This window comes from Triturus cristatus, chromosome 12, assembly GCF_964204655.1.
Source record: "Triturus cristatus chromosome 12, aTriCri1.1, whole genome shotgun sequence".
Classification (NCBI taxonomy): Eukaryota; Metazoa; Chordata; class Amphibia; order Caudata; family Salamandridae; genus Triturus; species Triturus cristatus.
This window is the reverse complement of record NC_140595.1, coordinates 97,204,511-97,216,993: the sequence shown is the minus strand read 5'-3', so window position 1 is coordinate 97,216,993 and position 12,483 is coordinate 97,204,511. Positions and strand designations below refer to the sequence as shown.

Genomic DNA, 12,483 nt, shown 5'->3' with positions numbered 1-12,483 from the left:
AGGGGCCCCACGCAGATCGTGGAGATGCTGGAGGGCTCACCTTTGGTGCAGATGCTGCTCGGTGGTTGGGCTTCTCAGGACCCAAAGCACAACTCTGAGGGAGCCTCTGTCGTTGCGCTTGCAGCTTGTCGTCGGTCTTCCAAGATGGCTGGCTCCACATGTCTCGGTGCCTCCACGGGTTCCTTCTTTGCAGGGACTGTGGATCGGGCGGTGAGAGGTCTGGAGGTCCAGGTGTTGTCGGGCTCTGGGCTCGGGCTCCGGCGGGAGGCGGCGCCAAAGCAGACGTTCAATAGCTGGTTGGTGCTTGCGTTAGCAAGATGGTCACTCCCTGACCATAGGGGAGATTTCCTTCAGTACCCTGTGCAGCAGAGCGTCGAAGTTCCCGTCTTCTTCTTGTGGTTAAGTTGATTCCAGGATGTCTGAAGTCTTAGGACACAGCTCCTACCTTTAAGCGGATTCTAGGGGCCGGACTACCTGCTAGGTCCCTCCCTAAGGGTGGGACCAGGAAGGGGGGTGGTTACACCAACCAATCCTTTGTCCAGCTCACCCCAGGTCCGGGGCTGGTGTGCCCCAGGACCGGTTTGAACTGGCATATGCACCGAGGCTCCTTGTGAGCCTCAGGCATGTCTGGTTTCTTTCAAGCCCTACCTGACCAATACACAAAATCATGTCTGGGGTGGTGCACGCACCTCCCCTGGCAGGAAACCCTTTGTCCACACCTCCCAAGCTGGAAGGACTCCCAGCAGCAGGAGGGCAGACTTGTGTCTGTGGTGGCAGCATCCATTTTGTGGAGCTGAGGCTATGTCTGATTTTACCCGGGTTTCAGGTACTGTACATGTCGTGTCCCTCTAGAAGGGTGGAATGCTAACCCCGTCGCCAGAATTGGCGAGGGGTTAGTATTCCAATTCGTATGACACCTTACTCGACATGTTTTGATATAGCCAAACCAAAGATAGCATTTAACAGCGAGGTTCATAATGCACTTAAGAGTATATGGTATGATGATATCTGGAAACGGTAGAAGGAAGTTGTTCCGACCACTGCAGACAGGCTCAGCTCATGCCAGAGCACCATCTCACATGGAACCAAGCACTCTGCCTTCAGGATGGTTAAGGCCTGCCATAGGAGTGACTTATAGGTTAACATGTGTCCCATTTAAGGTTAGGTATAGGTATACTACACCTAAGTAAGAGGTGGTTACACCAACGTACCCCAGCTGAGTGATCAGCCAGTTGTGTCAAATTTGTTAGGCCAGGCCAGGGGTGGCACGATACATGCTTCAGCCCCTGGTAGGCCTTAGATACACCAATGCCCTGGGTACCTAGTGTACACTGGTACAGGGGCTCACAGGGTGATCCACTTCCAATTGGTTATGCACCTAGGGTGCATAGTGTTAATTTAGTTAGAGAGAACAGCAGGCTGGGGGTCTGATTAGCAGGCCCACAGCCTCAATATGTCAAAAACCAGTGAAGCAAAAAGCAAAAATTTGGGGTGACCATAGGATAGCAGACCCTACTCTCCTACAAAGACGAACCACGTCCTCTTGCTCCACGAAAGAGCTGCTTCTTGAACTGTAGAGTGCCAAGAGCTTTTGCCATATATGTGTCCTGCTTGATGGTCTAAAGCGCTTCGTCGATGTGTTGTCTAAATAAAGAATCACCATCGTAAGGCATGTCAATTACCTTGGTCTGCACTTTCTGTCTGAACGAAGTAGCCTTTATCCAGCCCTGATGCCTCAGGACCGCAGCTCCAGCCAGTTGGCGAAATCCTGTGGAAGAAACGTCCACTGCACAATCGATGATCTCAGCCGAGATCCTTTCTCCCGCCTGCAGAATCTTGAGCGCCTCAGCTTTGTTTCCTGGCAGCATTTCTATAAAAGGGGAAATGTCCCTTGTATGTACGGTGCGTAACCCCACCCCACCCCATGTAGGTACGGAGCGTACCCCCACCCCGTAGGTACGGAGCGTACCCCCACCCCGTAGGTACGGAGCGTACCCCCACCCCCCGTATGTACGGTGCGTACCCCTCGTATGTATGGTGCGTACCCCCACCCCCCGTATGTACGGTGCGTACCCCCCACTCCGTACCTACACGGGGTGGGGGTACGCTCCGTACCTACGGGGTGGGGGTATGCTCCGTACCAACACGGGGTGGGGTGGGGGTACGCACCGTAAATACGAGGGGTACGCACCGTACATACGGGGGGTGGGGGTACGCTTCGTACCTACGGGGTGGGGGTACGCTCCGTACCTACGGGGTGGGGGTACGCTCCGTACCTACGGGGTGGGGGTATGCTCCGTACCTACACGGGGTGGGGTGGGGGTATGCTCCGTACCTACGGGGTGGGGGTACGCTCCGTACCTACGGGGTGGGGGTACGCACCGTACATACGGGGGTGGGGGTACGGCGCGGACATGGGGGGGTGCTGGGGTACGGCATGGACATGGGGGGGGCTGTGGGTACGGTGCGGACATGTAGGGATGGGGGTACGGTGCGTACCGGGCCCCCTTTTTGCCGTGCATCATGGCGTACTTAGCTTTTACGGTACTTTTTGGGTCCCGTAAAAATATTGCCGTGCGAAGTGCTGTGGGTACGAATCATACTTGCTGGTCCGTTAAACGCTGCCTGACTCCGTGCGAATGTCGCGTACGCGGTGTCCCGGATCGGAATTGCGGGTATATTTTAGCCGCTCGTGTTTTTTACGATTAGTACGGAAATGGTGTTTCCGTACGAATCGTACTTGCATGTTTGCAAGGTATTTTTCCCGGGTACGAGTCGGACGGAGAAAACGCTCCGTCTGACGATTCGTACCCGGTTTTTCCAGGATCGGAATCGGCCCCCTGGTGTTCAGGGTGAAGGCAGTAGATACACTTCTTGAGAGGATCATCTGAATGAAGTCTTAGTTTTCCACAAGAATCACAATGCCTGAACGAGATCTTTTAGAAGAAGACATGTTGAATTGAAGACCTGAAGAAATCCAGAAGGCCAAGAGAAAGTACTGAGGAGACTCCCTTCACCCGACGTGCGGTAGAAAATCTGAGAGCCTGGAGCCTCCGTGGAGAGGGTTCTAGAGGGTGCTGTCGCCTGATTGGCTGGAGTTTGGACCATCCTAATGAATAGGATGAGATATTAAAGTGAATGGTTTTTCTCTATTAACTTTAATGTTAGAGTAATTCTTACTGCTTTTTATGCACTTCGACGACGGGGAATGATTTAAGCATGTGAATCTAAGAGAGATACCCCAAATACTGGAGAATCAGGTTATCTACTGAACAGGGAAAAAACTCAGATTGTCTGTACTGAAAATATTGCCCTTATAGATACTCGTAGGACTGATACAATTACATATCTCGGGATCAAGATAAACCCCAAGCTAGATACTTTATGCCATATTAACATCGATACCCTGATGAACAAGATCAGTACTGGTGTATTAATGGTTTACATCAATTACTGGTAGATGTAATGTCTTTAAAATGATAGTTCTAACTAAGGTACTCTATCTGTTTTGTTCTATTCCCCTTGCGGTTGATGGTCCCTTACTCAGGAAGTTGGATTATATTTGTATAAACTTTATACGGCAATATACGAAGATTAGGTGGTTCCTTACATTTTTTATTATTTGTCAATGGGACCGGGAAAGCTGGGCAGTAACTAGCTCTTTGTTTTATTATTGGGCGGGCCTCTTACAACAGATGGGGGCATTGTTCTCTTCAGAAAGGTGCTACATGGAAGATCAGGGACATGACATGGCCCCAATATTATATATGAGCTTGTGCTTAATAAAACAGATTGGGGCTGTCTCCTACGGTAAGTTGAGCCGAGCTAGTTGAAAAAAAAGTGTTCACCACTTGGAGGGTTTTCAGCAAGGTTTGAAAATTGATGAGGATCAAACGCTACAGTAAGTATACCCCCTTGTGGCGGTCCTCTCTTTTTCCAATTAATTTTTATGATGTAATGGGTGGGCAGTGAGAAGAATCTGGTCTCAATAAGATAGGGGATCTTTATTTTGCTAACCTACTCTGCTCCTTTATGGAATTATGACAATATTTTGGAATACCGGCCAGTTCTTTTTTCAAGTACTTGCAGGTAAGGGAATTTCCGAGTCAACTTAGTGTAGGCACGTTTTCCCTGGAAAGAATCGCCCTTTTAAATGCAACAAGTCCGCCAGACTGCAGGATAGGACAAGTGTATAAGCTTTTAATGGATACAGGCCCAGATGATCTGAGAAAGCTGAATCTAACTGGGCAAGGAAGTTAGGGGAGGGAGATAAGGATCTAGATATGTGTTTTGGACTAGGAATGAAGGTTCTTCTTTCATCTAATTTGAGAGCTCAGCACTATAAAATGGTTTTTAGTTTATATTTTACTCCAGCGAAATTGTTTGGATTGGGTAAAAGGGAAGATGATAAGTGTCCTAGGTGTGGGGAGGGCCCAGCTGACTCTATACACATGTTCTATAGTTGTGAGAAATTACAGTCTCTGTAGGAAGGTATCGAGACATTTTGGAGGAAGCTGTTTGGGAAAGAGATATGCATTGGTGCACACATGATGCTTCTCGGCAATGGTAACCATTGTGAACGAGACTTGACTCAGACGTATTTTATTTTTATATCAATGGCAGTAGCTTGATTGTTAATCACAATGGTGTGTAAAAATGTAGAGCCTCCTAAAATCAAGGCATGGCTGGGGCGACTAATGGGCATTTATAATCTGGAAAGATCCTTATTTAACTGTAAGGGTAGGGAGCCAAGAGATGGGGTAAAAGGATTTGGTTTCCCATGAACAACTGGGTGACTGGCTGCCTTGGACATGAGGATTGGTTAGTCCCTGATTCCTATTTGGGAGGGCGATAGTCAACTACTCTTGACACGAGCAGGGAAATCAGATTTGTAGGAGGAGGTTTATCGCTCGATTGGCTATATATAGTAATGGCCTTATTTGGTTGGGTTTCTGAAATAGCACTCTCCCATGGGCAGGGGAATGTATTACCTATTATCTTTTTGGTTTTAGCAGGGATTATTTTCATATCAATCAAATACCCATCCCCTTATTTACAATGCCTCATGATCCAGTGGAATGGGAGACTATGTTTTTTTTATTGCCCTCTGATACATTTGAAGTTTGCTTTTAACCAGTGGCGGCCGGCACGGATATGTGGCGTCGGGGCGGGGAGACAGGCGGGGACCTCCTCACTGCGTCCTCCTCATCCAGTCTCTCCTCTGGATGGAACAAGGCACAGGAAGCACCCAGGTGGAGGCTACCCTGAGCCAATCACAACGCTGCATTACAGCATTGTGATTGGTCTGAGTGCCAAACCATGGTGCTCAGACGGTGGCAGGGAGCCTGGGCAGGTTTTCATGACGTTGAAGCCCATGACGTTGAGAGTCATGACGTTGAAGCTTATGATGTCGAGGATCATGACGTCGAAGCGCATGATGACGAGGGTCATTACGTCGAGAGTCATGACGTCGAGGATCATGACGTCGATGCTCATGACGTCGATGGTCATGACGTCGACACTCTTGACGTCCATGGCAAACGAGGGTCATGACGGCGAAGCTCATGACGTCGAGGGTCATGACGTTGAGGGTCATGACGTCGATGGTTTTGACGATGATGGTCATGAGGTCCATGATCATGACGTGGATGACCAGAAAAGATGCTGTTTTGGTGCTGAAAGCCTCAGTTTGGACCTTCCACGTCCTTCAGAAGTAAATGGTAGAGCCCTGGTTGAGGACTGACCCTCTCCTTGCTATTCAAAGGTAAATGGCCGAGCCCTGGTCGAGGTCTGACCCTCTCCTCGCTCTGAAGCCCTACCTTCAGATGATATTCTTTTCTTCAATGTATGTGCTGAAATTCTTCAGAGCGATGCTGCCTAGAAGGCAGAGTCTTGCTCCCCAGGCAGATAATTTTTTTTTATTTGACAAATAAACACCATTTTCTGTCAGAAAAGGGCAGAAACTGCAAGGGAGAGATGAGAAATGTGGAATGCAGTTGAAACCAAAAGAAAACAATGTTTTTTGAAGAGAAAAAAACTAAAAATGCTGAGCTCAATGCTCAAGGATCCTGTCAGCAGGAGCCGGAAAAATGAACTGACGCAACTGTCATCTGCTGAGCATGACGGGATACTGGTGGTCTCTGGGTTGTTAAAGGCGCAGTTCTTTTTTAGACAGATAATGACAGCCTGTGAGGCTACTCTGTCCTGCTCTCCTTCATGTCTATGATAAAAAAGAGTTTGTGAGGGAGATTTATGCTGCTTGCAAATCATCTCAAGTTGTCCTTATTTACTTTATCTTGGACCTTTTTTGTCTTCATGAAGAAGAATGTGGCCATTGTAGCCTAGGTAAATAGGCTGCCTAATCTGTCTCTTTCTTAAGTGTCTTTGCAGGCCTTCCTCAAGATAGGCAAAAGTCTACACTTAAGAAGATATACTGAAGTGCTCCGGGATCCCCGCACGTGGGCAGGACTATTCAGTGCTTATGACTATAAATGAAAATCCTCTACGAGAGAATCAAAGTTTAGGTAGGACACACATATGAAGAACAAGCATCAACTGGAGCTTACACTGTTTCCAAGGTGGCCATCCTGCTGACTGCTGTGGAAATTGTATATTGTCATCTGTTCATGGGATGGGTGAAGTTCCGAAACAGAGGAGTCCACAGTCTTTGGTGAAAAAAAGAATAGTCCTAATCCTCTTCGATGATCCGAAAATTGTCTTTAGGAACACCAAGGATTCAGAATTTCTCTTAGATGCTAAGGGGCTGATCATCGACAACGACCTAGATAATAAAGAATGAGTCTCTCTGTTTACCTGTATGATGGGCTTTCTCCTTGTTTCAGTCTTGTGTATTGCATCTCAAGATAAACCTAACTCCTCTTTTACGAACTTGCTCGTGCTCCTCTTTAAAAAATACTTCATGTATGAGAACGCTATTTATTGAAGAGAACTGGCATGGTGATTTGGAAAACAGGATGTGGAAAGGAATTTGACTGAGATCAAAGGACAATAAAATGTATGTATCTTGTATAAAATAATATATTTACCAGCAGTCTGCAAAACAGCTCAAGTACAAGATACACTCAAACATAGGGGTCAGTATATGTTTTTGGGCTGCCTGTCGGTCAGCAGGTTTGGCAAAGGTCTTTTCATGAACTGATTTAAGAGGTAATTTCCAATCTCATAACTATTTGGTTGGTTAGGAGGAGGCGGGATCCATTGCAAAGTCACTTATTTTGAAAAGAAGCATTTTGAAACAAAAGAGGTTGTACCTGAGAATGACATTCCGAATCTGAAGTCTTGTGGCTCTCTTCGGACTTCATTGTTACATCCTCCTCACAAGCTAAACTCGGTTCTGCAAATTGTTAATACAATATTAAAATTGACAAAATTCAACAAACACTAAAATCCATTCATTATTTTGAAAGGTAGTGGTTTGACATTTATAACAGAAACAGAGTAGGACACAGTTACATACCCGTAAGCAGCTGCTTAGTTTTATCAACACCACATGTTCATGTCACAAACTTCATCACATAACCATTATCCAATCATCCTCTTCTATCTTTGTACCGCTTACACTTTATATAGCATTCATACTATAGATCACTCTATTTCACTTGAAACCCTCAAGAACTCAGCCATCTTAAGTAAAGTTCTCAACTGGTTCCCTTCCTTTTTCACTGACTTCTCTTGTTCAGCAACGGAATACACCAAGCTATCATCATCCACATTCCAACCTCAGATTTCAATCAACAATCAGTCCTGAGCCCTTCTCTTTTCTCACTCACCATTTCCGTTGGTGACAGCATCTCTTTGTCTGATTTCTCTTACCCTCGATATACTGATGACACCCATATCTTTTTTCATTTCCTACTCTCTCTCTCTCAATCTAAATTGTCTCATTGCTACTCACCCCTGAATGACTCTATAATCTGTCATGAGGAACACATCCAAAACAGAGTCCTTCTACTTTCCTTCCTCGTTTGCTCTTAAGTCATCACTAAATTAATTCCACTCCCCTCCAAACTCACTGACTTCGCCTCCTCTGCCAGAACCTCAGTGTTTTCTTTCACTCATCCATGTTCCTGGAATCTTTCATCACCACCACTGTGAGAGGGGTCCACCGCCAAGTTCATCACATTACACACATCCAGAGGACTGATCAACTCCATGGTAATCAGTACTCAACAATGAAGGGTTAAACAAAAGTATGGAATAGTTTCTTACCTATATCTCCTGTTCTCTGGTATGGGAATTTCCATGATAGTCATAATCACTGAATAGTCCTGCCCACGTGCGGGGACCCTGGAGCACTTCTTCAATATATATCTTCTTAAGTGTAGGCTCTTGCACGACAACATTGTTCAGCACATCTTCGAACTGTGGGGCACGCCCTCCATCCACTTGTTCGCCACCGCACAAAACAAAAAATACTGCAACTTTTTCCTCGAGGTACTACCAACCAGGGATATTAGGGAATGCCCTACGGATCGACTGGTCTGGCAAATTTCTTTACGCCTTTCCAACGATTTACCTGATCCCCATGGTTCTAATCAAGCTGTCCCATTCCAAAGCAAAGATGATCCTCTTAGCTCCAGAGTGACCACACCAATGGTGGTTCCTGGACCTGCTTCACCGGTCACAGTGTCCACATCTCAAGCTCCCATGCAGACCAGACATGTTGACGAAATTTGGAGGCCAGTTGGTACACCCCATTTGCTCCTCCTTGTGTATGGCTGCATGGTTCCTGAGCTAGTGCAGTATGGACATTTGAACCTGCCACAAGACTGCATGGAGATCCTGAAGGAGGCCAAGCGACCGTCCACACGGTCAGCATATGCTTTGAAGAGGAAGAGATTTTGCATCTGGTGTTCCTCCAAAAGTGTGGACCATACAACTTGCCAAGATAATGTCATTCTTATATACTTATTACATCTTGCAAAATCTGGTCTGCAATTCACTTCCATAAAAGTTCACTTGGCAGCTCTTACTGCATACAGGAAATGTCCTTCACAAACCTCTTTTTTTAGAATCCCCTTCATCAAGGATTTCTTGGAGGGTTTGAAGAAGGTTTTTTCTTCCATCAGGCGCCATTCTCCTGCATGGGAGCTTAATGTAGTTCTTTCATGCCTTACGTAGGATCCCTTCGAGCCCATACACACGGCATCTCTCCAACAGCTGTCGTGGAAAACCGCTTTCCTTATGGCTATAACTTCCCCACGGTTAGCAAGATCCAAGCACTCTGCTCTCATGAACCATACACTGTATTTCACTCTAGAAAAGAGGTCAAGAGAACTCATCCGAAGTTCCTCCCTAAGGTGGTTTCAGACTTCCACGTCAACCAGACAATCTTACTATCAACATTCTTTCAGAATCCCTCAACTCCAGTGGAAAGATCTCTCCACTCGCTGGATATTAGGAGAGTTCTGAAATTCTGTCTAGACAAGACATGAGACATCCACAAATTGGACCAATTGTTTATCAACTACGATACTATCCATACAGGCTTAGCCACCTCTAGGCAATCCATTTCTCAATGGATTGTTTCATGTATTTTGTTGCGCTATCAAAAGGCTAACAGGGCACTCTCAGATAAACCTAAAGTACACTCTACCAGGGGAAAAGCGTCCACAGCTGGTTTACTACGCAATACCCCTATTCCAGAAGCTTGCAAAGCAGCTACCTGGAAATCAATATATACATTCGCCAAGCACTATTGCCTAGACTCTGACACTAGAGCAGATGGTCAAGTAGGGCAGGCTTCCCTCAGAAACCTATTTGCATAAACCTTCTCCTTGAACCTCTGTCTCCTCCACCACACTATGTGGGGTTGGGCCTGCTACTCTATTTAGTATTTATGACTATACATGGAAATCCTCTACGAGTAAAGGAATCATTTCTTAACCTTTAACTCCTGTTCTCTCGTAGGGGAATTTCCATGATAGTCATACGCAACCCTCCCTTCTCCTTGGTTGAATGGACAGAGGTAGTCATACAATCTACATCTGTTCACACTTCACCCTAAAAAGAACTGAAGTAACTGCCACCTGCTGAGCATGATAGGATACTGGTGGTCTCTGTGTTCTTAAAGACACAGTCTCTTTTTAGCCATATAATGACAGCCTATGAGGCTACTCTGTCCTCCTTCTCCTTCATCTCTATAATAAAAAAGGGTTTGTGGGGGAGATTTATGATGTTTGCAAAAACATTTTGAAATTATACACAAATGCTTTGTACTGGCCCTTATTTGACTTCATGGGGAAGAATCCACCCATTGTAGCCTTTGTATATAGGCTGCATAATCTGACTTTTTGTTAAGTGTCTTTGCAGACCTTCCAGAAGAATGGCGAAATTCTACACTTAAGAAGATATATATTGAAGAAGTGCTCTGGGGTCCCCGCACTTGGGCGGGACTATTCAGTGATTATGACTTTACATGGAAATCCCCTACAAGGACCCTATACAGCCTCCCAAAGCACAAGCACACATATGCTAAGGTTGGATTTCTTTCTATATCATTTACAAGTCTTTTACTTTTATTTTATTTTTTATTAGGCATTCAGTAATTCGGATCTTTGTATTTAAAATGTGTATAAAATGTTAAAAAGCTTGCTAAACAGAAGAAAGTAAGATGAGGGGAAAGAAGGGACTGCATCAATCACATGCTGGAGGCCTGGGGAGAAAGGGTGTAAAAAGAAATTCAGTTGAAACTATAGAAGATATGAAGACATTCCATCTAAGCTTGCTAAAAATGTAGCTCTATATGGCCATCGCCCTGCAACACTCCAGCTTTTCATTTTGTGGACATACATTTTGTCGTTGCATGGTTGTCAGAACTTGGTGGTTTAGTCTGTAGCCCCAAAATGAGTATGAGTGCCCAGTGGAAAAATAGGGCAACCTAGGTAGAAGAAAAGGTGTCTAATACACACAGACAAGAATATTGTTTTTTCTTCCTGCTGGGTCCTTCAAAGTTGCCACTAAGGCAGTAATACTTATATTTCTTATTTTCCAGGATGCCCTGAGGAAAGCTACAACTTTCTGTGTGTGTGTACTGGAATGATCTTCAGATTAGACTGTCTTCAAAACTTCTTCAAGAAAGGTCTTTCTACTCTTGGACCAATATATCACACTCTAAGACAATATGTTTCTTACTTTTGACTGACTGGTCCATATATGAATTCTTCACTGGAGTCCAGAAAATTGTAACATCCAGGGTGAAGCTCCAGCAATCATCCATGTCTTGCAGAGTCCGGATGTGTTGCCGCGTTGTGGGATGCTTCTCATAGACCTCAATCCATGGAATGCTTTTAATCAATTTTACATTCTCTTGCCATTCTTGGAACTTGAATAGTGTGTACCTCTTTTCGAGTGCTGATTTATAAGCTGCTCTGCTTGAACAAAGTCTATTGGGTGAAACAACTTTATGGTTAAATTAAGTTTTCTTTATTTTTGGGCCACCTGGTCTTTCTTACCGGCTTTATGCTGGGAATACATTTCTCTTTGCATTGATCGAACACCGTGGATGAGCATGCAAAGCTGAATTTGGCTGCATTTCCCATGACCTTTTTACGGCACTGTAGTTTGACTGGGGTAAATGTACAGTCAGATTGGAGAACTGCTGTTAGAGCTGACTGTGGTATCTGGAGCAAAGATTTCCAAAATTTCCTCAGTGGGGTGCCTTGACCCAAGTATTCATAAATTGCACAGAGCACCTCCTTCAAAGCAGCCTGAGAAACAGGGGACTCCCTTAGGAATAATTTCCGTTTTCTAGAGGACTTCTTCAAGTGTCATTTCCAGAAGATTGACACTATGAAAGTTATGACCAGTAAAGGTCTTTTATCATGACTCTATAACCTGATACACACACACCCGAAATCCAAGTTGCACCAATTCAAATTTTCTAACTGTCATGTGCTATATCTAGATGTCGATCATTTTATCTTCTCTAACCCCACCAGGAGAACTGACTTCTACAACTAATCCAAGTATGCACCTCACTTCACAGCTTAAAACAACGATGGAGAGACCACTGCTTATACTTGAAGGAAAAAAGCAATCTTCACCTTATAAAGTTGGCAAATGTCACTATAATTAGATTACTTGTTTGTACACATGTGGCACTTGAAACATGTAGGACCAATACTCACCAATGTAAGCCATGCACTCACCTAAAGTTCACGCTGCATAGTGTGGCACATTATATTGCGATCCTAAGTGCAATAGGCTGTTACAAGATTCCCTTCACATAATTAATCAAATGTGAAGAATTCAAGAATGTCACAGAAATCATGATATAAACATCTAATGAAATACTGTCAAATAACATGGCCATGGAAGAACTGTCTGCTGATTTTCAGACAGTAGAATGTCCCTGACCATAAGCAGAAATAGTTTTTTGTATCTTAGTTGGGATTAGCCATGCCCAGGGGAAACGCGCATTCTCAGAGGATTTATATACTGCAAACATTTGGCATTTAGTGA

General features: G+C 44.9%; 1 protein-coding gene across 1 annotated transcript in view; it reads right to left on the bottom strand.

The window, feature by feature from the left end:
* The window catches only part of HORMAD1 (HORMA domain containing 1), an 863,212-nt gene that overhangs the window by 166,128 nt on the left and 684,601 nt on the right, over window positions 1-12,483 (bottom strand). Inside the window, exon 12 of the mRNA XM_085638767.1 lies at window positions 7,272-7,354. Coding sequence (XP_085494893.1) covers window positions 7,272-7,354 — 83 coding nt within the window. The remainder of the gene's footprint in view (window positions 1-7,271; window positions 7,355-12,483) is intronic.